Source organism: Lactuca sativa, chromosome 6 (assembly GCF_002870075.4).
Source record: "Lactuca sativa cultivar Salinas chromosome 6, Lsat_Salinas_v11, whole genome shotgun sequence".
NCBI lineage: Eukaryota > Viridiplantae > Streptophyta > Magnoliopsida > Asterales > Asteraceae > Lactuca > Lactuca sativa.
In genome coordinates this window covers 177,016,312-177,044,248 of record NC_056628.2, presented here as the reverse complement: position 1 = coordinate 177,044,248, position 27,937 = coordinate 177,016,312, and the positions used below count along the sequence as shown (strand labels likewise).

The window sequence follows — 27,937 nt, the reverse complement described above, 5'->3', positions numbered from 1 at the left end:
CTTGATGGAATGGCCGAGTCAAATCTCTTACCTTACCTGTAGCCAATGCCATGGGCTGGGAGGCCATGAAAGAACTCCTCCTTGCTGAGTACTGCCCCTGTGGCGAAATGCAACAATTAGAGCACGAGCTTTGGAATTTGAAAAATGAAAGGTTCTGACATTGCTGCGTATACTTCCCGATTTGATGATCTCTCACTTCTCTGTCCGGGATTAGTCACTCCTGAAAACAAAAAGATCGAAAGGTTCATTTGGGGGTTATCTCAACCGACAAAGAGTCATGTTTTGGCTGCTCGTCCAAATACTTACGATAGTGCCAAGACTTTAGCTCAAATTTTGATTGATCATAGCGACGACGTTAAGGAAATCACTACCACTTCTGAGCCGACTCAAAGGAGTGGTGAAAAGAGGAAATTCTGGAAGAAAAAGAAGGGTCAATCTTCTCAAGGATCTTCCAAGAAACAACAAACAATAGCAGTTCATGTTGCTACTACCCCTGTAGCTGCAGTTTCTGTCATGGGATCCACAGCCTCAACTCCTACCAGCCGATATGTTGGTAACCTCCCTCTTTGTGAAAAATGCAAGTATCACCACAATCCTGGTCCCTGTCGAGAACTATCCTGTACCAATTATGGAAAGAAGGGACACACTGTTCGATACTGCAAAGCTCCGACTCATTCAGCAAATCAATCCTCTGGAACAGGCGTTGGTCAAGCCTGTTATAATTGTGGTGAAGCCGGACACTTTAAAAGGAACTGCCCCAAGAAGACTACTGCTAGCAACACAGGAAGGGTCCTTACTATGGGACGAGAAGAAGCAGTGGCCGATCCCAATATTGTCTCGGGTACGTTTCTTCTCGACAACTCGTATGCTAATATTCTTTTCGATTCGGGCGCTGAAAGAAGTTTTGTTAGTCATGCATTCAAACATAACCTAAAACATAATTCCCAACCTCTAACCGAAATATTTATCGTCGAGATGGCAAACGGAGAGAAAGAGAGTGCGAGTGAAGTATTCATAGATTGCATTCTTACCTTAAACGACCATTCGTTTCCTATCGATCTTATGTCCGTATCTATAAAGAGCTTTGATGTCAATATTGGCATGGATTGGTTGAGCCCCAATCATGCAGATATCCTTTGCTTCGAAAAAGCCATCCGTCTTAACCTTCCTTCTGGTCAAACCCTAGTGATCTATGGCGACAAACTCGGTTCCAACCTTCGTATCATCTCCTGCATCAAAGCTCAGAAACTCATGCGTAAGGAGTGTGTTGCATTCTTGGCTCACGTAATCAACGAAAATCAAGAAGTTAAAAACCTCGCGAGCATCCCCGAGGTCTGCAATTTTCCTGATGTGTTTCCCGAAGAGCTTCCAGGAATCCCTCCCGAGCGTCAGGTCGAGTTTCGTATTGACCTAATTCCTGGGGCTACTCCTGTAGCGAAGTCTCCGTATCGCTTAGCTCCAGCAGAGATGCAGGAGCTATCCAGTCAACTTAACGAGTTGCTTAGCAAAGGATTCATTAGGCCGAGTTCCTCACCCTGGGGAGCTCCGGTTTTGTTCGTCAAGAAGAAGGATGGATCCTTTCGTATGTGTATTGATTATCGAGAGCTAAACAAGTTGACTGTCAAAAACCGATATCCTCTTCCTCGTATAGATGACCTTTTCGATCAACTCCAGGGAGCCAGTTACTTCTCTAAGATAGACCTTCGGTCAGGGTATCATCAGTTGCGAGTTCATGAAAGTGATGTGCCCAAAACAGCTTTCAGGACTCAATATGGACACTACGAGTTCGTAGTGATGCCATTCGGTCTAACCAATGCACCGGCAGTGTTCATGGACCTTATGAACCGGGTGTGCCGTCCCTTCTTAGACAAATTCGTCATCGTGTTCATTGACGACATCCTCGTTTACTCCCGAAGCGAAGAAGACCACAAACAACACTTGAGGCTAGTATTGGAAACCCTTAGATCCGAAAAGCTATACGCAAAGTTTTCAAAATGTGAGTTTTGGATACGGAAGGTAACTTTCCTTGGTCATGTGATAAGTGAGGAGGGTATTCATGTTGATCCTTCCAAGATTAAGGCAATAGAGAATTGGTCAGCACCGAAGGCACCCACAGAAATCGACAATTCTTGGGTCTCGCTGGCTATTATCGAAGGTTCATCCAAAACTTTTCCCGAATCGCCAAACCTCTAACTACTCTAACACAGAAAGGTGTACCCTTTTGTTGGGGTGATAAACAAGAGACCGCATTTCAGACGTTGAAGAAAGCTCTGTGCAGCGCGCCTGTCCTATCCCTACCCGAAGGGACAGAGGACTTTGTTGTCTACTGCGATGCGTCTACTCAAGGTTTAGGTTGTGTGCTTATGCAGAGAGGAAAAGTGATTGCTTATGCCTCTAGGCAGTTAAAAACACACGAGGTCAACTATACCACACACGACTTGGAGCTTGGAGCCGTAGTTTTTGCATTGAAGATTTGGAGGCATTACCTTTACGGAACTAAGTGCACGATCTTTACTGACCATAAGAGCCTGCAACATATCTTTGACCAAAAAGACCTGAACATGAGACAAAGGCGATGGGTTGAACTACTCAGTGATTATGAGTGTGAAATCCGCTACCATCCCGGCAAGGCCAATGTGGTAGCAGATGCCCTTAGCCGAAAGGAGAATACCAGCAACAAAGTGAAGAGTCAGTCGATAACCATCCATTCCAACCTACCCGTGCAAATCCGAGAAGCTCAGTTAGAAGCCCTGAAACCTAAGAACATGACAACTGAAGCGTTAAGAGGAATGGAAAAGAAACTTGAGATCAGAAGTGACGGAGTCCAATGTTTTAGGGATCGAATCTGGATTCCCAAGTCTGGAGGATTAAGAGAGTTAGTCATGGAGGAAGCACATAGAACCAAATACTCTGTTCACCCGGGCTCTGACAAGATGTACTTAGATCTCAAGAAACAATATTGGTGGCCAAACATGAAAGCTGAGATAGCTACATTTGTGGGCAAGTGCTTGACTTGTGCCAAAGTCAAAGTCGAACATCAGAAACCTTCAGGTCTGCTTCAACAACCCGAGATCCCCGAGTGGAAATGGGAAATGATTACCATGGACTTCATCACCAAACTACCCAAGTGTTCTAATGGGTACGATACCATTTGGGTAATTGTCGATTGTTTGACAAAATCCGCTCACTTCATTCCAATTAAAGAATCATACAAGATGGAAAGACTTGCGCGAATCTACATCCAGGAGGTAGTACGTCTACACGGTGTACCTGTATCCATTATCTCTGATCGAGATAGCAGGTTTACTTCCAGATTCTGGCAATCCCTTCAGAAAGCCCTTGGAACCCAACTAGACATGAGCACAGCATACCATCCTCAGACTGACGGTCAAAGCGAGAGAACAATCCAAACTCTGGAGGACATGCTTAGGGCATGTGTCATTGATTTTGGAAAGTCGTGGGACGCACATCTACCATTGATCGAATTCTCATACAACAACAGTTACCACACCAGCATTAGGGCTGCCCCGTTCGAAGCCCTATACGGTCGCAAGTGTAGATCCCCTCTGTGCTGGGCCGAGGTAGGAGATACACAGTTAGCAAAGAGTCGAGTCCCCGACAGCGCACTTACCGGTCCTGAAATCATCCGTGAAACCACTGAGAAAATTATCCAAATCCGTGAACGACTAAAGGCCTCACGTGATCGTCAGAAGAGTTGCGCTGATAATCATCGGAAACCACTAGAATTCCAGGTTGGGGACCGTGTTTTGTTGAAGGTCTCACCCTGGAAAGGTACTGTACGCTTTGGTAAACGTGGAAAACTCAATCCGAGATACATTGGACCATTTGAAATCATCGCCAGAGTTGGTCCGGTAGCCTATAAACTTCAATTACCTCACGAACTTAGTAACATCCACCCCGTCTTTCATGTTTCAAACCTCAAGAAGTGCCTATCCGATGAAACCCTAGTGATTCCGTTAGTCGAGATTGAGATCGATGAAAACCTCAACTTTGTGGAAGAACCAATTAAAATCATGGATCGAGAAGTCAAACGTACGAAACAGAGTCGCATCCCATTGGTGAAGGTTCGCTGGAATGCCAAGCGAGGTCCGGAGTTCACTTGGGAGCGAGAAGATTCGATTAAACAAAAATATCCACAACTCTTTTCTATTCCATGATTTGTATCTTGTCTTGTGTTTTAAACTTTGAATTTTGGGACGAAATTCCCTCTAACGGGGGGATAATATAACAACCCGAAATTTCATATCACTTCTTGTATCACAACTTGTAATCCGATCCGATCAACCAAACGTCATTTTCAATTTCGTTTCCAATTTCTCCATTTCATTAAGTCAATAGTTTTTATTGACCTAAAATGACTTAATGAGTGTCTTAATACATTTAGAAATCATTTTAGCACCCAACTGTAGTGATCGGAATATTTCTAGAAATTACCATATCGGGTTGCGGTAACTCTATCGGGTACGACTAAAAACCCCGTCTAACGCCGGTATCGGGTAGAATTCCACAGTGTCCAAAATTTTAACACTATATAAACGTGTTTAGGACTTCATTTGAAGCCTTTGGCCAAATTATCACTAAACATTTCCCACCTCTCTCCTAATCCAAGTTTAAGGGATCAAAACTCAAAATTAAGGCTTCTAATCTCTAAGGTACCTTCCTAGCCTTAACCTATAACATATTTGACATCCAATTTCGAGTTTAAGACATGAATTAAGCCTATCATTCATGAGTTTACGGCCAAGGAACATTCATGGGCCGTAAACTCATATTTCAAGGGTTTTTAAGCCCTAAAACCCTTCCTTTGCATAGTTGGACACTAGATATGACTTAAGGGCTTAAAGGGAAGAAATTATAACATGGATTTAGAGGGACAAAAGTGAGTTTACGGCCAAGGAACATTCTTGGGCCGTAAACTCATATACAAGGGATATTTAAGCCAATTAACCCTTCCAAAACCTAGTTGAGACTTAGACATGAACCTTGGACTTGCTAATCTAGACTTGGAACACTTTAAACTTGATTTTTTGTGTAACAAAGAAGAGTTTACGGCCAAGACACTCTCTTGGGCCGTAAACTCCTCTAAAAGAGTGATTTAAGGCCTTTAAACATGTTCAAATGCTTCCAAACTCAATATATGGCTTTGTGGTAAAATCTAGATGCATCTAAAAATGGTTTAAAGGATTAAAACACAACAAAAGTATGATTTATGGGAGTTTACGGCCTAAGAACATATTCTTGGCCGTAAACTCATAAAACAATGTTTATGAGGCATTAAACACACTCAAATGTCTTGTGTAAATTTCTAGAATCACATGTGATTGTTTTAAGCACCAAAAACTACTTTGTTCAATTGTAAAGGAGAGTTTACGGCCTTAGAACATACCTCTAGGCCGTAAACTCCAATAAATGTCTTAATTGATGTTCTAAATTCATAACAATGCTTAGAAAATTAGTTTGAATCACATGTGATTGTCCTAAATAGCTCAAATCAAATTTTCTTAGCCTTGGTGAGTTTACGGCCGTAAACTCTATGAGTGTGGCCGTAAACTCATGCTTTAAATGTTTTAAATCCATTCCAAGTGTTCCAAGGTGTCTAGATAATTATTCCTAGCAATCCCTAAGTCCATTTGAGCCCTTAAAACACCAAAACCTCACCCACATGAGTTTACGGCCGTAAACTCATGTATGTGGGTGTTCCATTGTTGTGAACTCTTTAAAATGTTTACTTATGGGGAGAAAAATCATGTCCCAAGTCCCTAGTGCCATTACAAGTCCTTAAACGCCACCCGGGTCACTCCAAACGCTCATTTTAAGGTGTTTAACCTCATTGGAGTGTAATGTTCCATATGATTAGTGAATGTATCCCTAATTGTATATATATGGACATCATTTCATTTTACATAGGGTCATCGCGAATAATCAAACCCAGAACCAACGTCTAGCATTCAAATTCGACACGTTTCCGAGTCCGGTGAGTTCATACCCCTACCTTTTTCACTGTTTTTCACTGTTTTCAGGGGGGAACACAAGCAAAGTACAAGGGTTTTCTTGTACTCAAAACTTATTTTTCGTGTGTGTGTTTCACATTTCTTATGCTTTTAATACTGATATACGTAACTGATAACCAGTAGATCATACAGTTCACTTAAACATTTATTTGTGAAATGGATTTTATAAATGGTTATGTTATATATATATATTTCACAAATGGTTTCCACATTTTATCAGTTAAAAGCATGACATTATAACACATGAACAATATAATTCGTACACTGTCTTGTCCTCGGTAACATTCCACAGAGATACGCGAATGGAGGATTATACTACTATTACTAGTAAATTTGTTATTCCGTATGATTGGAGACACGTCCTCGGCGAACACTCCACAGAGATACGCGAGTGGAGGACTACACCCGTAACCAGAATCTCTGGGATTTAGAGAGCGTGACTTGAGTGTATAGATCTATACAGGGCTGACTACCCCACACCTGGCTGCTAGCTACAGCCAAACCGAAATGGTTCAAGGGTGACGAAAGTCATAAGAATTGTGGACTACTTATTGCCACAGGTTCAGTCCTTAGCATGGTTATGGAACTCGCAATTAGGATAACAGAGATTTACTTACAGTAATAATGAACTATATACTATATTTTACAGATAACCAGGATTCAGTTTACATCTTTTACATATTTTACATCTTTTACATCTTTTACAAACAATAACCAACATTCAGGAAGGTATGGGACCTTCCTGGGGAAAACTTTGTACATAACCAGGTTTGATAGAATGCATCTTTTGCATTGAAAACCAACATACAGGAAAGCATGGGGCATTCCTGGGTAACATTCACATAACCAGAAAAGTGTAACCAATTGTATATCATTACATCTTTTACAATAACTAACTATTCAGGAAAGTATGGGACTTTCCTGGGAATACACTGATGCATTTTCAGAAACAGAAAGGGAACATAAACATTTTCACAAAACAAAACTACTTATGAACTCACCAGCTTTATGCTGATTTTCAAACCGCTTGTGTTCTCAGGTCAGCGTTAGAACAGGTACCCGGAGATTCTTTTGATCAGAAGATGGAGTACATGAAGATCCGTTTCATTTTGTCTATATATACTATGTATCACAACTGTACAAACTTTACTTTTGAAACAACTGTAAAACTTTATTATGTAATGTAATGGTTGTTCTACTTTACTTACTATGTGCATTGGATTTGATACTCAACGTGGAGTCAACCCCGGAAATGTTTCCGCCTTCGGTTTTCGGGGTGTGACAATATGGCCCACCAACTCTCAATGATAACACAATTTGACCCCCAGACGAGGGAATCAGTTGCGTGAAATCGCTACTAATATGACCCTGCTTGCCACACATGTGGCACCCCAAAGAAGATCGAAAAACCCTATCACACATCTTGCCGCACTTTCCACAAATGTGGCCCTTTCGGCCCCCAGATCCAGTATCAGCGGTCTTAGACATCTTCGGCGCAGGCTGCAACTGCGTCGTGGCCTGCCTCTGCTCCCTCAACTAGAGCTCGATCTCCAACTCACGACACCTAGAGGCCTCCTATATATAAACATAGGTGAGTGCTCAATCCTCACTCTTAGAGGAATGCTAACATCTCACAATTGGCTAACTGAGCCCGTACAACTCAGCCTATGTCACACAACCCTCCATTGGTTCCAGATGACTACCTCATGAATACAATCACATGCTCCATATGTTAAACAATCTTAGAATGAAAAGCTTAGCCCTACAACGGTTAGGACTCATATAAGAGCTGCGCAGTAGGACTATACCTCCCATCCTAAGATCGTTTAAACCATGCAACATGTGACTTAGTGTATTCACTTAATAGTCAATTCACAAGTGAAAGAGTCACACAACTACCACATAAGAGAACCCTATAGGAACTTACGCTTCATGTAATCAGGCAATTCTATCATGCAATTCCTTAAGATCCCTAGCCTATAACTAGCATATTGTTCTAACATATCATAACATCAAATAACAGTATGGTATTCTGGGGTTTACTTATTGGCTCCGACTGATCGTACACTTCACATCCTCCTTTATTACTTTTGAAAGCCATTTGGAAAATCATTTTAAAATATTTGCCTTAGTTTGAGATTGGATTCACACGAGTGTTCCTCCAATTCACTCAAAACAAGGCTCTGATACCAACTTGTAACTCGACTTTTATAACCTCATACAACGATATTCATTATGCCTAGTGACTATTAAGTTAGGGCTGAGAGTTATTCACCAACTTTTTAGTTCAGGGTTTTTTAGTGAGACGTTATTCGTTAGGTGAGTTTAAACACTTAGCCTACCCACACTACTGTAACCGTTGATCTTCAGAGCGAGATACATATGTGTATATATATATATATATATATATATATATATATATATATATATATTTATCTATATATATATATATATATATATATATATATATATATATATATATATATATACGAGGTTGACATCCCCACATGCGATTGCTAGCTACAACCATCGGTCGAGCAATCGAAGCAAGTGATAGGTGTCTACGGTTTTTACTACAACGTCCAATGAAGCGTTGTAGGGGGTACACTCAAGTCATATAGCTTTGTTATAGGACTTACAATAAACATTAACTAGAATATATATATTTCTCTCTCACTAACAATCATGGGCTTGGTTGCTTTCAAAACTATTTTTAAATATGGAATTACTTATGTAACATAACAACTTAGTTTTCAAGGATATTCAAAGGTTTATTACGAACAAAATTTAAAGTATGGATTTACTTATACAAAAGATACATTTTGGCTTTCAAGGATTTATTACAAACACAGTTTAAAGTATGGATTTACTTATACCGAAATACATTTTGGGCTTTTAAAGACTCATTGCAAACACTATTTTAACTATTGTTATACATACAAATATAAATCTTTCTATTCTTATTAAAAATATTACTGCTTTTAGCAAAAAAAACCTGTAACACTCACCAACCTTGTGTTGACACTCAAAAGTATATGTATTCTCAGGAAATTACTTAACAGACATTCAAGATGGAATGGATTACATGTGACCTAGTTTACTTACTGTTGTATTATATGCCTGTCTGTTAAGGCAATTCATGTATTATTATTATTATTTGTAAAAACATTGTATTCAAATATCAGTATGGAATGGGAATGTAAAAACCTATGGAGATTTTCTGTGACAACAATAGTGCGATTGCCTTAGCCAAGGAACCGAGAGATCATGGAAGATCCATACACATTGACAAAAATATCCCTTCATAAGACACATGATTGAAGAAGGACTCCTCGTAGCAAAGAGGATATCGTCAGAGGAGAACCCAACAAATCCCATCACGAATGGACTGACTAGGGTTAGGCATTTGCAACATGCAAGGCGCATCGGGCTAAAGGAGGATATTAGTTTGATAGATTAGTAGTTTTTGAAATTTGTAAAGTGTAATTGACATTTGATGATGAATAAAAGTTGTTGTTTATTTATGAGGAAAGTGTTGCTATCTTTTGTCAATCGTTTACTATTATTTCATTTTGCATGTTTTGACTTCCAGAATAATTATGTTACAGTATATCATATTATTCAAATTCTCCACAGTCAGTCATATGTTTGAAGTAGTTATGAATTAAGACTATTATGAGTTGGCGTGTAGATATCTAAGATGTTGGACATAGCCAGAGTTGCTACAACACTAATGACTGCTTATAAGTTATGAGTATTGGATTCAACCCACGCTCACTTGTATCACTTCATGGAATTTATCTCAAGTGATCGTGAGACGGTAATATCATATAAGTGTTCAAACCTAGAGATATGAGTCGTTGAAGTTGGTAATGCATTGATTGTATGAAAACGCATCAGTAACTTGATTTCATAAAACGTACCTTTGTGTATAATTCAACAACTAGTAAAACAAGCATATGAGTCGAACTTTATCTGTTCCTTCTTGGATTAGAAGCGATATCTGGGCCCCTAGATGATTTTGTTTTGACCTATGTACTAGGCCCGGTCAGAACTAAAATTGATGTGTTCAATTAAGTTCTATGTCAAACAAATCGGAAAACGGGAAACAAACTGCTGGACAATAAGTACGACATTGCTCCATGTATTTGTCCAGCTGATATCCAGAATACAGGATTATATGATCCCTTATTTAAAATGGCGCTTCATAGTTGAACAGTGTTTAAAGAGCTACGATTGCTGGTCGGTTCCTGAAGTCATGCTTGCAACTATAGTTATTAGACTTATCCAAGTGGGAGACTGTTGGATAAGGTGTCTAAATCCATAACTATATTTGAGATGTACTTGACTTGATCCGGCATGGTCCATTTGGGTTGTACTTCACCCAAACAATTTATATGGGTAATCTTTTGAGAATAGTATAAGTTATGATTTATTAACATATTATAAGTTCTAATATATTAATATGAAATCATATTATTTAATTAGTATTGATCTACAATTAATTTAGAATTAATTTGGTGATAAAAAAGGTGACTAATTAAATATAGACTCTTGTATTTATATAGTGTGGGCTAATGCTTATTTGGAATGGGCTAGGCTTGCATGGAAAGTTCATGGATAGTCCATGGAGCTTTAACCCATGGATATCATATAAATGAAAAGTCATGGGTATTAGGGTTTACATGGATGTAACCCTAATCCACCACACTATATAAAGGAGTCCTTGACACTTGAAATGGCACTAGTGTGTGTGTGTGAGGAAAGGTGGCCAATTTCTACAAGTGTTCATACTCTCTCTAAAGGTTTCCAAAGTTTGTGGTGATTTGTGACTTCCATTTGAGGCATCCACATTATTGGTGCTAGGCTCTCAAACTCTAAAGAAATCAACCACTACTAAAAGGTATGTAATTCTACTAGTATTTTATGATTCTATTTCCCCATAACATGCTAGTTAGGAAGTAAACCTTGGAAAATCATTATTTGCATGTATCTTAGAGAAAACATAGATCCAAGGTTTCTAGGGTTGCATCTACACCATAGGAGTGTTAGAATGCTTAAAACCCATCAGTTGGAGACTCCAAAATCATTCATATGCTTCGTAGAACACAAGTGTACGGTTTTGGCTTATGAGGGTTTCTTTTATAGTGTGGGCTTCCTAAGGTTTAATCTTGTAAACACTATTCTATTTGCTTAAGCCTTTAAGCAATCCAATAATCCATATGATGGGCCTTATGGACTAGCTCTTCATGGACTCCCACATAGAATTAGCCCATCCTATTCAATATGGATCATTGGTCCAAACTATAAATATTACTGCTCAGTCCCCGTTAATTTAATTAGTCTTTTTTATCACTAAATTAATTCTTGATCAATACTAATTAAATAATATGATTTCTTAATTAATATATTATACTTATAATATATTAATAAGTCACACATAACCTCTTTCTCAAATATCCATCCTATCAAATTGTTCCAGAGTGTTACAACCCTAATGGACCATGCTTGTATCGGGTCAAGTACATACCAATTATAGTAATGGGCTTAGCCACCTAATCCAACACATGAACTACAAGCCGAAATGCACGTCCCCGATCCCCCGAAGGCTCTGCCTTACCCTGTCCCCCATTAGTGATCTGTAATGTGGCTGGTGTTGGAGCCTACGCCGGCTTGGGGGCTAGTAGGGGACACTGGGCCTTCATATGGCCCACCAGCTCTCAATGATAACACAATTTGACCCCCAGACGAGGGAATCAGTTGCGTGCAATCGCTAGTAATATGGCCCTGCTTGCCACACATGTGGCACACCAAAGAAGATCGAAAAACCCTATCATGTATCTTGCCGCACTTTCCATAAATGTGGCCCTTTCGGCCCCCCAGATCCAGTATCAGCGGTCTTCGACCGCTTCAGTGCAGGCTGCAACTGCTTCGGGGCCTGCCTCTGCTCTCTCAACTAGAGCTCGATCTCCAGATCATGACACCTATGAGCCTGCTATAACTCTAATAGCGTATCACAACGTTGGGTAGCCACAAACTGTTGAATTTTGGTCTTGAGCATGTTTATATAACGAGTCATCTGAGCCAGCTCATTAGCAAATCCGAGGAAGAACATCGCCCTCTTAGTGAACCTCCGGGTGATCTTCGTCGCCAACTTCGTACCCTGTCTCAGGTCCAAGAACTCCTGAGCCAGTCTCTTACGCTCAACCCTGGGAATATAGCAGGTGCTGAACATATCTTTTAACTGATCCCATGTCACAGCAGCCCTTTGCTCATCATAATACGGCCCAGTAACCAATCTCCACCAATCCTTCGCTCCGGAACTCAGCAGGTTCAGAGCGCACCTGACCTTCTGGTCAGCAGGGCAGGAACATGTGAAGAAACATCCCTCCATATCAGACAGCCACCGCATGGCTACAATCGCGTCCTGAGCTCCATCAAAAGATGGGGGCTTCGTGTTATCGAAGTCCCGATACTGAAACACTCATCCCGAACCAACACCCGCAGACGCCACAGCTGTAGAGGCTATAACAACAACAGTCTCAGCGATGGCCGCATATTTGTCATCAAAGTACTCCATCATCATGGTTTTGATAGACCCGAACATCTCCAGGATCTATCCCCAGAAAATCTCAACCACCTCTTCTCGGATGATCTCCCTGACATGATTCTCGGTCAATGCTGGCCTATCCTGGATGCTAGCTCCCGATCCTGACCTAGACCCGGTCTCCTATCGCCTCGTAGTCACCATACTAAAAAATACATTAGGATGATATCAGGTAATCCTCATAAACAACGATGGAGAGCCAACTCTCTACAAATCCTAGGGGTTGTGACTTCCTTGTTACGCGTATGGGTCTTGTGCTTTCAGTTGTACGGGCCCATACTGATGGGTTTTAGCCATAAGAACTTTCCTTTGTACGCATGCAAAACCCTAATGCTTGGATCTAGGCTTTCTAATTAAACATGCTTTGAATCCAAGACTTCTAATGGCTAATTAGGTTAAATAACAACATTGAAACAGATCTAGAACCATACCTTTGAATTCCTTATTGATCTTCTAGTCTTGGAGCTTCTAGAGTCACAAATGTCACTCCTCTAATGGCTTACAAACACCAATAGCAAGAAGGTGATTTAGGAGAGAGGAGAGGGGAGGAAATCGGCCAGGGTTCTCTTACTTTAGGTGAGGTACCGATTTCCTTATGCCATAGGGTCTATTTATACTTGTAGACTCCTTAAGGGTTACAATCTAAACCCTAATTGGATAATCTTCTTTTAAGGCTATCTAAATCCTTTCCTTAGATAAGTCATGGACGATTTTGAAGGTATCCTAGCTTCTAGAATCCGTCCACTATATATCTATAAGGATTTATAGTCTAAAGCTTAACTATCAAACAATTGACAGTTTATACCCCTTTATTTAATTAACCTCTTTAAGTCACCAAATTAATTCCAATTAATTCTATAACTTATATTAATCAAATAACAATATATTATTCTTTATATTATTCCCATAATATATTAATAATATTTACTCTCTCTCAATAAATCATCCTATCAAGTTGCTATGGTGAAGGCAACCCAAAAGGACCATGCACAACCGGGTCAAATACTTGCCTAATATAGTTGCAGCCATAGACACTATTCCAACAGTCTCCCACTTGGATAAGTCTAGTAACTATATGCACAAGTACAATTTGGTTTGCAATCGTAGCTCTCAAAGACGCTATCAAACTCTGATCTAATCAATCTTGTCCTTTAGATAAGGGATCGTACAGTCCTATGTTAGATATCATGCTGACAATCCTATGGAACAGTTAGTCGAGCATTTAGGTTTCTCGATCTCTGATTTATTTGACATAGAACTTAATCGAACACATCAATTCAGTTCTGACCGGGCCCGACACATAAGTCAAATCAAATCATCGAGCGGCCGAGATATCACTTTTACCTTCTTATATAAAAGTTACAGATAAACTTCGACTTATATGCATTTACTTATTCATTAATCAACTATACACAACAATGCGTTTTATAACACCGAGTTAATGATGCGTTTTCGCATTATCAATGTACAATCAATTAACAAATAACAAACCATATATCTAGGTTTTAAGACTATATGATATTATCGTCTTGCGATCACCTTTTATATCGTATTCCATAAGGTGATTCCAACAAGCGCGGGTTTGTTCCAATGCTCAAAACTAGTTCATAAGCACTCATAAACGTTGCATCAACCCTTTGCTATGTCTAAAACCATTTAGACAATCTACACACCAATTCATGACAATCTTCATTCATATCTACTTCCAACATATGAACGATTGTGGATAATTTGAACAATTCGATTATTCCTAATAAACTCAATTATTCTGGAAGTCAAAACATGCAAAGTGAAACAATAGCTAAACAATTAACATGAGATAGTAACATTACTCATAAATAAAACTCATTTATTTAATCATCAAATGTTAATTACATTTATCTATTACACGTTTCTAATACTATCTAATCTATGCTAATATCATCCTTCAGCCCAATACTCCTAGCATGCTGCAAGTGCTTAACCCTACTCAGTCCCTTCGTAAGCGGATCTGCTGGGTTATCTTCTGATGATATCCTCTTGACTATGAGTTGTCCTTCTTCTACACGATGTCTAATGAAGTGATATTTTCTGTCGATATGTCTTGATCTACCATGATCCCTCGGTTCCTTGGTCAAGGCAACCTCTCCTTCGTTATCACAGAAAATCTCCATAGGCTCCTTTATGGCAGGTACAACTCCAAGATCACCGATGAAGTTCTTTAGCCATATTGCCTCCTTCGACGCTTCGCTCGCTGCAATGTACTATGATTCGCACATTGAATCAGCTACGGTCTCCTGCTTGGAACTCTTCCATGTCACTGCTCCTCCATTTAGGGTAAAGACCCAGCCCGACTGCGAACGGTAGTTGTCTCTGTCGGTCTGAAAACTGGCATCACTATACCCTCGCACCTTCAAGTCATCACTCCCTCCGAGGACTAAGAACCATTCCTTCGTCCTCCGAAGGTACTTAAGGATGTTCTTCACCGCAATCCAATGTGCTCTGCCAGGATTCCCTTGATATCTGCTAACCATGCTCAAAGCGAAGGCTACATCAGGGCGAGTACAAGTCATAGCGTACATGATTGAGCCAACTGCGGAAGTGTATGGTACTCGGCTCATTTCTGCTATCTCAACTTCGGTACTCGGACTTTGAGTCTTACTGAATTTGGCATTACTCTGTAACGGTAATTCTCCCTTCTTCGAGTTTTCCATACTAAACCGTTTTAGTACTTTATCCAAGTAAGTATTCTGACTAAGTCCAATTAGTCTCTTACTTCTTTCTCTTACTATCCTTATTCCCAAAATGTAAGAAGCCTCTCCGAGGTCCTTCATAGCAAAGCACTTCCCGAGCCAGGACTTGACCTCCTGCAGAGTCGGGATGTCGTTTCCTATGAGTAATATGTCATCGACATATAGAACGAGGAAACTTACTATACTCCCACTGGCTTTGACATATACACAAGATTCATCTTCACTTCGTACAAATCCAAACTCTTTGACTTTCTCATCAAAGCAAAGATTCCATCTGCGAGATGCTTGCTTAAGTCCATAAATGGACTTCTCAAGCTTACACACTCTATTCGGATGCTTCGGATCCACAAACCCCTCTGGCTGAGCCATGTAAACATCCTCAGCCAACTTTTGGTTAAGGAAAGCGGTCTTGACATCCATTTGCGAAATCTCATAATCATGAAATGCGGCAATTGCTAGCATCACTCTAATAGATTTAATCTTCGCAACTGGTGAGATGGTCTCATCATAGTTAACTCCGGGAGTTTGAGTAAACCCCTTCACAACCAATCGCGCTTTATATGTGTGCACGTTTCCATCCACGTCGGTCTTCTTCTTGAAGATCCATTTGCACCCAACGGTCTTACGTTCGGGCACATTATCAACCAAATTCCAAACTTGGTTGTCATATATGGATTGGATCTCGCTATCCATTTCCTCTTTCCATTTTGCAGACTCCGGGCCTGCCATGGCTTCCTTATAGCTATTAGGTTCGTCAAGATTTATTAGTGTACCATCACTAATATACGTGTCCCCTTCGGTAGTAATATGAAAACCATAAAACTGGGGATGAACTCTAACTCTATCGGAACGTCTAAGAGGTAAGGATTCGTCAATCGGTTCAACCGGAGTTTCCTCCTCGGGTTGAGTGCCAGCGGTAGTAGTTCCTTCATCTATCGACTCTTGAATCTCTTCAAGCTCGATTTGCCTCCCACTGTCTCCTTGGCTTATGAGTTCTCGCTCTCGGAAAACTCCTCTCCTCGCAACGAAGAAAACATTGTCCTTCGGTCTATAGAAGAGATATCCAAAGGATGTCTGCGGGTAGCCGATGAAAATACATCGCTCACTTCGAGGTTCGAGCTTGTCGTGAGTATCTCGTCTTACGAAAGCCTCGCAACCCCAAACCTTGATATGTGCCAACGAGGGAGCTTTCCTTGTCCACATCTTGTGAGGTGTTTTGGCAACCTTCTTAGTAGGGACTCGGTTAAGGATATGGGCAGCAGTCTCTTAAGGCATACCCCCAAAAAGAGATAGGTAGTGAAGCCCGACTCATCATAGAGCGAACCATATCCAATAAGGTTCGATTACGTCTTTCTGCCACACCATTCAACTGCGGTGTCCTAGGAGGCATTAATTGCGAAACTATTCCACACTCCTTGAGATAATCGTGGAATTCAAGACTTAGGTACTCTCCTCCTCGATCGGATCGAAGCATCTTGATTTTCCTGCCCAATTGATTCTCCACTTCATTCTTGAACTCTTTGAACTTTTCAAAGGTTTCTGACTTTTGCTTGATTAAATAGATATACCCATATCTACTATAATCATCGGTAAAGGTCATGTAGAAGCAGTTTCCATCCTTTGTGGTTGATCTAAACGGTCCACATACATCGGTATGTATTAGGTCCAATAGACCCACACCCCTTTCACACGTACTCGTGAAGGGTGATTTAGTCATCTTTCCAAGTAAACAAGACTCGCATGTGTCATCTTCCCTAAGGTCGAATGACTCAAACACTCCATCCTTTTGGAGTTGGGCTATGCGTTTCTTGTTGACATGTCCAAGACGACAATGCCACAAGGATGCTTTATCCATACTAGTGGAAGAATCTATATTCAAAACATCATTTCCTAAGTTATCAACAATCATAACAGTTTCATATATTCCATTACATGGTATAGATTCAAAGTAAAAGACACCATTTAGATAAGCCAAAATAGAACCATTCTCGTTATTAAAAGAAAATCTAAATCCTTGTCTATATAAACCATGAAATGAAATGATGTTTCTAGCCATTTCTGGCGAATAGCAACAATTGTTCAAATCTAAACACAAATTATTCCTAAGCACTAAAGAATACACTCCAATCTTGGTCACAGGCGACGATCTTCTGTTCCCCATGATTAGATTGATTCTTCCTTGCTCCACATCCCTACTTCTTCTTAGTCCCTGCACATTAGAACAAATGTGATAACCACAACCGATATCAAGAACCCAAGAAATAGCATGATTAGAATTGTTAGATTTAATTGTGTATATACCTGCGAAAGATGGCTTGATCTTTCCTTCTTTGATTGCTTGCAGGTACTCTGGGCAGCTTCTCTTCCAATGTCCTATCTTGTGGCAGTGGTGGCACTCTGCCTCCTTTGGGTTAGGATAGGGCTTAGCGGGATCAACTTTGGTCCCACTAGAAGAGGCACCATCTCGGGCTTTGACTTTGCGATAGTTCTTCGATGAAGCCTTCCTCTTCTTTCCCTTTCCTTGACCAATAGCCAAGACATGAGCAGCAGGCGGATTGGGAGTTGGTGCAACAGACTTGTCTTTGAAGTTGCTCTCAGCAACCCTCAAGAGACCTTGGAGTTTGCTTAGGGTGACCTCTTCTTTGTTCATGTGGTAGGTCATCCTAAATTGGTTGTACATCGGAGGCAAAGAGTGAAGCACCATGTCGATCGCCAAGTCTTCTCCAAAGTCAACATTTAACTTACGAAGGCGGTCGACACACCTTTGCATCTTTTGCAGGTGCACGGTAAGAGATTCTCCATGACCCATCTTAGCAGGAATCATGTTGGTGAAAATCTCATAACGCTCTTGTCTCGCGTTCTGGTGGTATCTCTCCCATAAGTCTTGGTGCATCTCGTACGGGTACATGTCCTCGTAGGACTTTTGGAATTCGGAGTTCATGGTGGCAATCATGATGCAATGTACCTTCGTTGCATCTCGCTCATGAGTCTCAAAAGCGGTGATTTCGGCCGGAGTAGCGATTTCATGGTTGATTTTCTCGAGCTTCTCATCGAGGACATACTGCTTATCCTCATAGCGAGCAATGGTGCGAATGTACCTTATCCATTCGCTAAAGTTCGTTCCATCGAAGGTGACCTTTTGGCAAAGGCTCATCAACGTGAAAGAACTAGCAGCAGCATTGTTTGCGTTCGACATCTACAAAGGACAAAGATAGATTAGAATAAGAATCCCTAATTATCACCCAATATGAAAATTAGGGCTAGGATCCAACAATAACATCTACATACTAGAAAAGGGATGCCATAATCTAACATGTAAATAAATTGAAGGTAAGTGAATGACGATTCACTAATTCTCCATCACAAAAACCTAAACTATTAGTCCTAAGTGTATTGAGAATTCCTAGGTTCGAATGAGATTCATTGAAACTATTCAATGGCATGTTTAAATCTCGATATGCCCCTCTTGTTTGTGACTGGGATACCGAGGATCACAAAGCGGGTCTGAATTACCATGCAAATTCACATGGTGCCTTCATTGTAACGATCACCTATTCGATGTGCCGGTAAACCACACACGCTCCATCGAACTATGATAAACAATGAATCACCCTTTGCCACCTTTGCTTAAAACCAATTAGTGTGCCGGTAAACCACACACGCTCCACTAACTTCTTAGCAAGGGTGCAAAGTGTAATTTCATGGGATTACATCAATTCACTTTTCCTAAAGTAACTAAGATTGGGAAATTTTAAAATATGTGTAGTTACTTTGTATTACTTATTATACTTTTAATGAGAGGATGAGGTTGCCCTATCCTACCCGTTCGGCTAACGACCCTCCACCGATCAAGCAAGCGGTGGGTGTGAGTGTACACCCATTAAGCATCATTTTATAGGCCGCAACCTTATACCCACCTTATAGATCGGCTTCGTGAATGAGGCCTACTAACGGTAAGACTAGCATTTAGTTATACATATATATATATTATTCTAGTAATATCATATTATTATAGGGTTGTTTTTAAACCTTTTAAAATCTAGGGTTTGAAATTTAAGTTGTCTAAATTAAAACTTTTAATCACAAATATAAATTTCAAAACTTGAGGGAAAGTTTTAAACATTTAAAACATAGAGGATCAAATAACAAATAATTCCAATTAACAATTAATATCCTAATTATCTATATTTGATTTAATTCAAGATTTCTTTGAAAGATAATTACCAAAATAATTAAAATAATTAATTAATTATCATATAAGGAAATTAAATATTTTATTAGTTGATAAATACCTTTAACTAGATCAAGATAATAGTCATATATATCAAAAAAACGGATTTAGGTTGATCTCTTATGATTAAGGTAAGTTTCCATAAGATAATTATGAAAAAATCCCGAATCTGGCCATTCCTGACGCCTGGACTCGCCGAGTGCACAAAGGGACTCGCCGAGTCAGGCCTACTCGTCGAGTCCACTTTGGAACTCGCCGAGTCCATGACTCAGAAACCAAAAAATCGAATTTTTGCAGGTTTGTTTCAGTTAATCAAGCAACAATTTAAAGAAAACCAAGCTAGGCTCTGATACCACTGATGGGTTTTAACCATAAGAACTTTCCTATGTGCGCATGCAAAACCCTAATGCTTGGATCTAGGCTTTCTAATTAAACATGCTTTGAATCCAAGACTTCTAATGGCTAATTAGGTTAAATAACAACATTGAAACAAATCTAGAACCATACCTTTGAATTCCTTGTTGATCTTCTAGTCTTGGAGCTTCTAGAGTCACAAATGTCACTCCTCTAATGGCTTACAAACACCAATAGCAAGGAAGATGATTTAGGAGAGAGGAGAGGGGAGGAAATCGGCCAGGGTTCTCTTACTTTAGGTGAGGTACCGATTTCCTTATGCCATAGGGTCTATTTATACTTGTAGACTCCTTAAGGGTTACAATCTAAACCCTAATTGGATAATCTTCTCTTAAGGCTATCCAAATCCTTTCCTTAGATAAGTCATGGACGATTTTGAAGCTATCCTAGCTTCTAGAATCCGTCCACTATATATCTATAAGGATTTATAGTCTAAAGCTTAACTATCAAACAATTGACAGTTTATACCCCTTTATTTAATTAACCTCTTTAAGTCACCAAATTAATTCCAATTAATTCTATAACTTAAATTAATCAAATAACAATATATTATTCTTTATATTATTCCCATAATATATTAATAATATTTACTCTCTCTCAATAAATCATCCTATCAAGTTGCTATGGTGAAGGCAACCCAAAAGGACCATGCACAACCGGGTCAAATACTTGCCTAATATAGTTGCAGCCTTAGACACTATTCCAACACATACTACCTTCCATACCTAACAATGTTCATCCGTGTATCATCACAACGCCCTATATATATATATATATATATATATATATATATATATATATATATATATATATATATATATATATATATATATATATATAAACATAGGTGAGTGCTCAATCCTCACTCCTGGAGAAATGCTAACATCTCACAATTGGCCAACTGACCCTGTACAACTCAGCCTATGTCACACGACCCTCCATTGGTGCCAAATGACTACCTCATGAATACAATCACATGCTCCATAGGTTAAACAATCTTAGACTGAAAAGCTTAGTCCAACAACGGTTAGGACTCATATAAGAGCTGCACAGTAGGACTAAACCTCCCATCCTAAGATCATTTAAACCATGCAGCATGTGACTTAGTGTATTCACTTAATAGTCAATTCACACGCGAAAGAATCACACAACTGCCACATAAGAGAACCCTATAGGAACTAAGGCTTCATGTAATCAGGCAATTCTATCATGCAATTCCTTAAGATCCCTAGCCTATAACTAGCATGTTGTTCTAACATATCATAACATCAAATAACAGTATGGTATTCTGGGGACTACTTATTGGCTTCAGCTGATCGTACACTTCACATCCTCCTTTATTACTTTTGAAAGCCATTTTGAAAATCATTTTAAAATATTTGCCTTAGTTTGAGACTGGATTCACACGAGTGTTCCTCCAATTCACTCAAAACAAGGCTCTGATACCAACTTGTAACCTCCATAAATTTCACAAAAATTTAAAAGAATTTCAATAATTCGAAAACCATTAATTATTACAAAATGTTTTCAAAATTGTTTCATATCAGAGTATCCCAAAAATCCAAATCATAAATTGTGAGGAGGTGCACGATCAAGCCTTCACCTTCCCGCGATCCTTTGAAGTACCTGAAACCATAAACCAAACTGTGAGCCCAAAGCTTAGTGAGTTCCCCCAAAATACACACACTGCAATCATACATATATAATGACTGCATATTATGGGTCCAATCATCCATTGGGATGGAATACCCAAGCCCTCAACTATTGGGTTGAAATACCAACATACTATGGGTCCAATCATCATCGAGATGGTATACCCTCGGGCCTCAACCATCGGGTTGGAATGCCGACAAACAATGAGTCCAATCATCCTCGAGATGGAATACTCTCGACCCACAACCATCGGGTTGGAATGCCCACACACAATGAGTCCATTCATCCTCGGGATAGAATACTCTTGGCCCACAACCGTCGGGTTGGAATGCCCACATACAATGAGTCTAGTCACCCTCGAGATGTAATACTCTTGGCCCACAACCATCGAGTTAGAATGCCTACATATAATGCTTGATGGGTTTTATACAAGCAATCCTATGTGTGCATGCAACCTTATTTGGATCTATGTTTTCACTATTAGTAATACAACTTTATGAACACAAAAGGAAACCCAGCATGCATCTATAATTTTCGAAATTCACATATAAGAATAGAATACATACCTTTTGTTGCTATGTAGTAATAACAACTAGTTTCTTGAATCTCCTTAGCTTTTGAAAGCAAGTACCATAAGTGTAGTACCTCTAATGGCTCACAAACACACTTGAGTGAGAGGATGAATATGAGAGAGAGAGAGAGAGGAAGGAGAGTAACAAGCTCACAAAATCGGCTCTACTAGGGTTTCTCCAAGGGATTGCCGATTTTGAGTACCTTAGGGTACTATTTATAGTTGAAGTCAACTAGGGTTTCAAGGTTGAAACCCTAATCCCTTAGCTTAGGGCCTAAGAAAACCCATGGACTCCTTTCCATAAGCCCTTGGACAAAACTCCTAGACCCCTCTAGGATTTTCTGCCAAGCCCTAATAAAGGTGATCCAATGGCCCAAAGTCTCAACTATCAAATAATTACAAAACAATCCCTGTACTTTTAATTAATACCTTTAATCCCAAAGTTAATTCCTAATTAATTTCTGATTAAATACTAATTAATAATATGATTCCAAATTAATATATTATTCATATAATATATTAAAAAAATCATATTTATACTGCAATTTATTATTATTAACAATAAATCAGCCTCTCTCCCCAACATTCATCCTGTCTTAGTCACCAGTGTGAAGGCAACCCAAAAGGACCATGCTACAACCAGGTCAAGTACATACCAAATATTGTTATGGACTTAGACACTAATCCAACAATGCTCATATATCAGATATCACATAACAATCTATAGACAATCAAACTGATCTACACATCAGTAAGCATGGCAACATCCTATCTACCAGGATACATATCATAAACACATAGAAACGTCCTATCTAGCAAGACACCGATCTAAAAGATCAAAACAATAATTCAGCAGGATAACAATCCAAAGGGTCGGCCTTGGTGTCGTAGACCCTATCAGTATATTGAGGAAAACTCACCTCACAATGTTGAACTGAACTGAAGAAATCAAAGTCCCGAATACAGGTGCAAACTCAAACACCTATAGTCATCATAGAAGTAGTCCCATCAAGACCCAAATTACGAAAATACCCTCAGAAGTCAAACTTGGTCAACCCTTGGTAAAGTCAACGGTCAACAATCCATGTTGACCCAACTCAAACCTGAGAATGACCCCCATTTTGCACCAAAATACCCATAAACTTGTATAAGAAGAGATCTAAGGAATGGAAAGCCAAGGTAAAGACTTTTTACCTCCGAATGCAGGCCAACATGATCTAGATGTTGGATCTACAAGCTTCTACCCATTCCAAGTCTCCAAATCTTCAAGCCTCTTTCAATAAATGCACCAAACACACACTTTTAGGCTCTCTCTCTCTCTCTCTCTCACACACACACACATACACACACACTCAAAATAGGGTTTAATGGATTAGAGTTTGCTTCTGGATGTGAAAAGGTGGTAAGGAGGCTGGAAGGAAGGACTTAAGGTCCTTTAAATAGGGTGCAAACCCTAAGATTTAGGGTTTTCATGTACAGACTCTACTCGTCGAGTTGGGTCCTCCAACTCGTCGAGTAGGTTCCAGAAATCACACATCCATATCACTCTCTACACGACAAGTTGGGGAAACCAACTCGTCAAGTAGGTCTATAATTATGAATATAAAGCTTTAAAATTTATACCGGGGAGTCGGGATGTTACAAAAGGGGTCATTGCATGTAAGTTTAGACTCTAACACATTCTAGTAGTGGCAAGATTTTGGTATTCTTGCACCTGTAGTAAGGATTTGGAATTGTCAAATGAGCGTCATTGAAAATGTATTCAATTGATCTATTTCACAATAAAAGGGCCATAGATAAGCATAGTGTGCATGCTCGGAGCATGCCATGGCTATTGTTTTAATTCAAGTGACAAGTTGATTACTCGAAACATTATACAATAAGTAAGGTCTAATCAATATGGTGATTAAATAACAAGTGTTTTATTTATATTCAAAAAGTTTTGAGACCATATTGAATTAGGTTGTTCTTGTGTTTCACTTTGCATGTTTTACTTCCCGAATAATAGGATTATTCAAACTTCCACAATCAATCATACTTTGGAAGTAAGTAGTGAGGTAAGACTATCATGAATCCGACTATAAATTATCTAAGTGCTTAAACATAGCAAATGTTTGCTGCAGTGTTCATGAGTGGTCTTGAAATAAGATTTGAGTATTGGATTAAACCCACGCAATCACTTCATGGATTTTATCACGAGTGATTGTGAGATGATAATATCTTACTTTCTTGAAACGGAGACATATAGTTGTTGTCTATGAGTCGGTTGTGCATTGATAATACGTAAACACACCAGTAACTTGGTGTTATAAAATGTATTGTTGTGTGTGATTTGATGAGTAAATAGTACAACCATATGAGTCGAAGTTTATCCATTCCTCTTACCCTAAATGGGATAAAAGCGATATATGTGGGCCCCTCGATGATTTAGTGATGACACCCTAAGCGTTTGGCCAAGCCTGGACTGATTTGATTTGTTCAATTAGTCAGTCGTAATAGATCGGAAATCGGGAAAAAACTCTTGGATTGAGAGAATGATTATGATCCATGTCTCATGTCCACACAGTATCTTGTAGAATGGAGGAATATTCGATCTCTTATCTAAAGGATGCATTATTGATATGATCAGAGTTCGACAGCTGCTTTTGAAAGCTGTGATTGCTAATCAGATTCTAAAGTCATACTTGCATTAATATTTATTAGACTTATCCAAGTGGGAGACTGTTGGATTAGGTGTCTAAGCCCATAACTATAATTGGTGTGTACTTGATTTGATCATGTGCATGGTCCTTTTGGGTTGCCTTCACTCATGCAACTTGATAGGATGACTAGTGGAGAGAGAGAGAGAGAGAGAGATAGAGTATGATTTATTATATGAATAATAAATTAGTACTCAAAATGATTTTATTAATATAATACAAGTTTAATAAATTATTTGGAAATCATATTATTAATTAGTACTTAATCAGAAATTAATTTCATATTAATTTTGGGATTAAAGGAACTAATTAATAATGGAGGGACTGGTTTTGCGAATAATGGATAGTTGCAAAACTGGGTTGATGGACTCATTAATTAGGAGTGGACGAAATCATATAGGGAGGCCCTATAGATTTCGTCTAAAGCCTTATAAGGAGGAGTCCACAGGCTGCTTAATCCTTAAGCAGGAATTAGGGTTTCCTAGCAGCCCATACAACTATAAAAGGACCCCCACACATGAGGATTTCAGCCCCTATGCATTCCAAGAAGAGCCTTGGACAACATCCTCATCTCTCGAAGTCATCCTTGTTGTGTTGAGTGTTTGTGACTCCATTAGAGATGCAACACGTGGAGCACTAAGCTTTCAAGAGTCAAGGATTGTTCTTTTTATTACAGTATAACAAGTGAGGTAATCATCTAACCCTAATATATATGTGAATTTTAAATTGTAGATATTAGATCTAGGGTTATTTCTTTGTTGTTCAAATTTGTATGTTCAGTAGAGAAAAACTTAGATCCAAAGCAATTAGGGTTGCATGTACACATAAGAATGTTGTTATGCTCATAACCCATGATTTTCTGCAGCTATGTATACTAGAACTCCGCCAAATAAGTAGACATGTGACATAAAATGGCTAGTATACTCCAAAGAGCTTGATAAAGTTTTTTGTTTTTGCTGTAAAATATTTAGAAAAGGGATCCCGAAGGTCAATTGGATAGTGAAGGTTATGTAGATTGGCAACATCTTAGTACAAGACTTAAAGAGCATGAAGTTGGTTTAGATCATCTCACAAATTTATATACTTGGTGTGAAATGTGTGAAAGATTGAAAGTTAGTGAAACAATTGATAAAGTGGGGTATGATCAATTTAACAAAGAAAGGGAGCATTGGAAAAAAGTACTATTGAGGATTATTGCACTAATGAAATATCTTGCTGAACATAATTTAGCATTTCGTGGAACAAATGAAAAATTATATCAAAAAAGTAATGGAAACTTTCTGGGAGTGATTGAGATGTTTGAAGAGTTTAACCTGGTTAGGAAAGAGCATGTGCATCGTATCACAAATGATGAGATCCATGTACATTATCTTGGCCACAAGATAAAAAATGAGGGGATACTTTTACTAGCTGATGAAATTAAACAAGAAATCATTAAAAAGGTAAAGGAGGAAAAATATTACTATATCATACTTGATTGTGCCGCTTATACAAGTCACCAAGAACACTTGTATTTGATAGTGAGGTATGTAAATTGAGGTATGTAAATTTCTCCTCTAATGATGTTAGTGTTGAAGAATATTTTTTAGGTTTTTTGAATGTTAAAGGGCTCTTTGATATTACATACAATGAATTAAAATCTCTTGGTCTTGATATTGACAATATGCGGGGAGAAGGTATGCCAATGGATCAAACATGAGAGGAAAACATCATGGAGTTCAAAAGAGATTTTTGGACATAAATTCTAGAGCATTTTAGACGCCATGTGGTTGTCATAGTCTTAATCTTGCACTTTGTGACATGGCTAATAGTTGTAGTAAAGCTAGAGAATTTTTTGGAGTCATACGTGTATATACGATATTTTCCAATTCTACTAAGAGGTGGAAATTTTTGAAAGAGAATATCAAACGTTTGACTCCAAAGTCATTGTCTGCCACTCAGTGGGAAAGTCGTGTTGATAGTGTGAAGGCTATTAGACAACAACTTTCAGATTTTGGAGAAGCTTTACTTGAAGTTGCGGAAAAATACAACGATGCTAAAATTCAAAGTGAAGCTAAATCGCCAGCAAATAATGAGCTTGGTGGATTTGACTTTTTGGTATCCATAGTCATTTGGTATCAAATCTTGTAAATGGAGTTAGAAAAAAATTACAATCAAAAGATATGCTTGTCGATGTTGCTATTAACGAAGTAAATATGCTAAATGAGTACTTCAAGGAGTTTAGAGAAACACGGTTCTCCAAGGCGATTGATATTGCAAAGGAACTTTCCGTTGAAATGAATATTGATCCGATATTCTCTCAAAAGCGGCCGGTTAGTAGAAAAAAACAATTTGATGAGAATTCAAGTGATCAAGATGTTGTATTTTCAGTTGAGGAGAATTTTAAAGTTAATTACTTTTTATATATTGTTGATCAAGCGAGTGCTTCTCTTAAAACAAGATTTCAACAATACAAAGAATATGAAAATATTTTTGGTTTCTTGTTTCCAAAAAAAATTAAGTAATTTGATGACAAAGATCTCAAGTCATGTTGTAGCCGTCTCGAAGCCACACTTAAGTCTGGTGAACAATCAGATATAGATTCTCATGAACTTTATATGGAGTTAAAGCTGCTTGATATGTTCTTACCGAGAGAAATTATGAGCCTTATTGATGTTTTAAAGTATATGAAAAAGGTCGATTGTTTTCCTAATGAAATTATTGCCTACATAATCTTATTGACTATTCTCGTAACGTTTGCGTCTGCAAAACGAAGTTTTTCAAACTGAAGTTGTTGAAGTCCTACTTATGGTCCACAATGTCACAAGAAAGACTTAATGGATTGGCGATAATAGTTATGGGAACGATATATTAGATACTATTGATTATGAAGAGTTGGTGAACAATTTTGTTTCCAAGAATGCTAGGAAAGTCTCACGATTCATGTAGTTTTGTAAGATTATCTATTGTTTTATCGTTCTTTTGTTTTGCTTCATATTATAGCAATTATGGAATAATT

General features: G+C 38.8%; 1 protein-coding gene across 1 annotated transcript; it reads left to right on the top strand.

Annotated features, from left to right (window-relative positions):
- Positions 1-628: 628 nt before the first annotated feature.
- LOC111914817 (uncharacterized) lies at positions 629-27,707 on the top strand. The gene is made up of 6 exons (XM_052765116.1): positions 629-841; positions 25,911-26,464; positions 26,509-26,615; positions 26,837-27,036; positions 27,156-27,414; positions 27,457-27,707. The coding sequence occupies exons 1-6, from the start codon at positions 629-631 to the stop codon at positions 27,705-27,707; spliced, it is 1,584 nt and encodes a 527-aa protein (XP_052621076.1).
- The last annotated feature ends 230 nt before the right edge of the window (positions 27,708-27,937 follow it).

Coding starts and splice junctions, on each gene's coding strand:
- LOC111914817 (XM_052765116.1), top strand. CDS start 629: ATGGAAAGAAGGGACACACTGTTCGATACTGCAAAGCTCCGACTCATT. Junction 26,616..26,836: donor TGACAATATGCGGGGAGAAG/GTATGCCAATGG, acceptor AATTTTTGAAAG/AGAATATCAAACGTTTGACT. Junction 27,037..27,155: donor TTGGTGGATTTGACTTTTTG/GTATCCATAGTC, acceptor GAGTACTTCAAG/GAGTTTAGAGAAACACGGTT.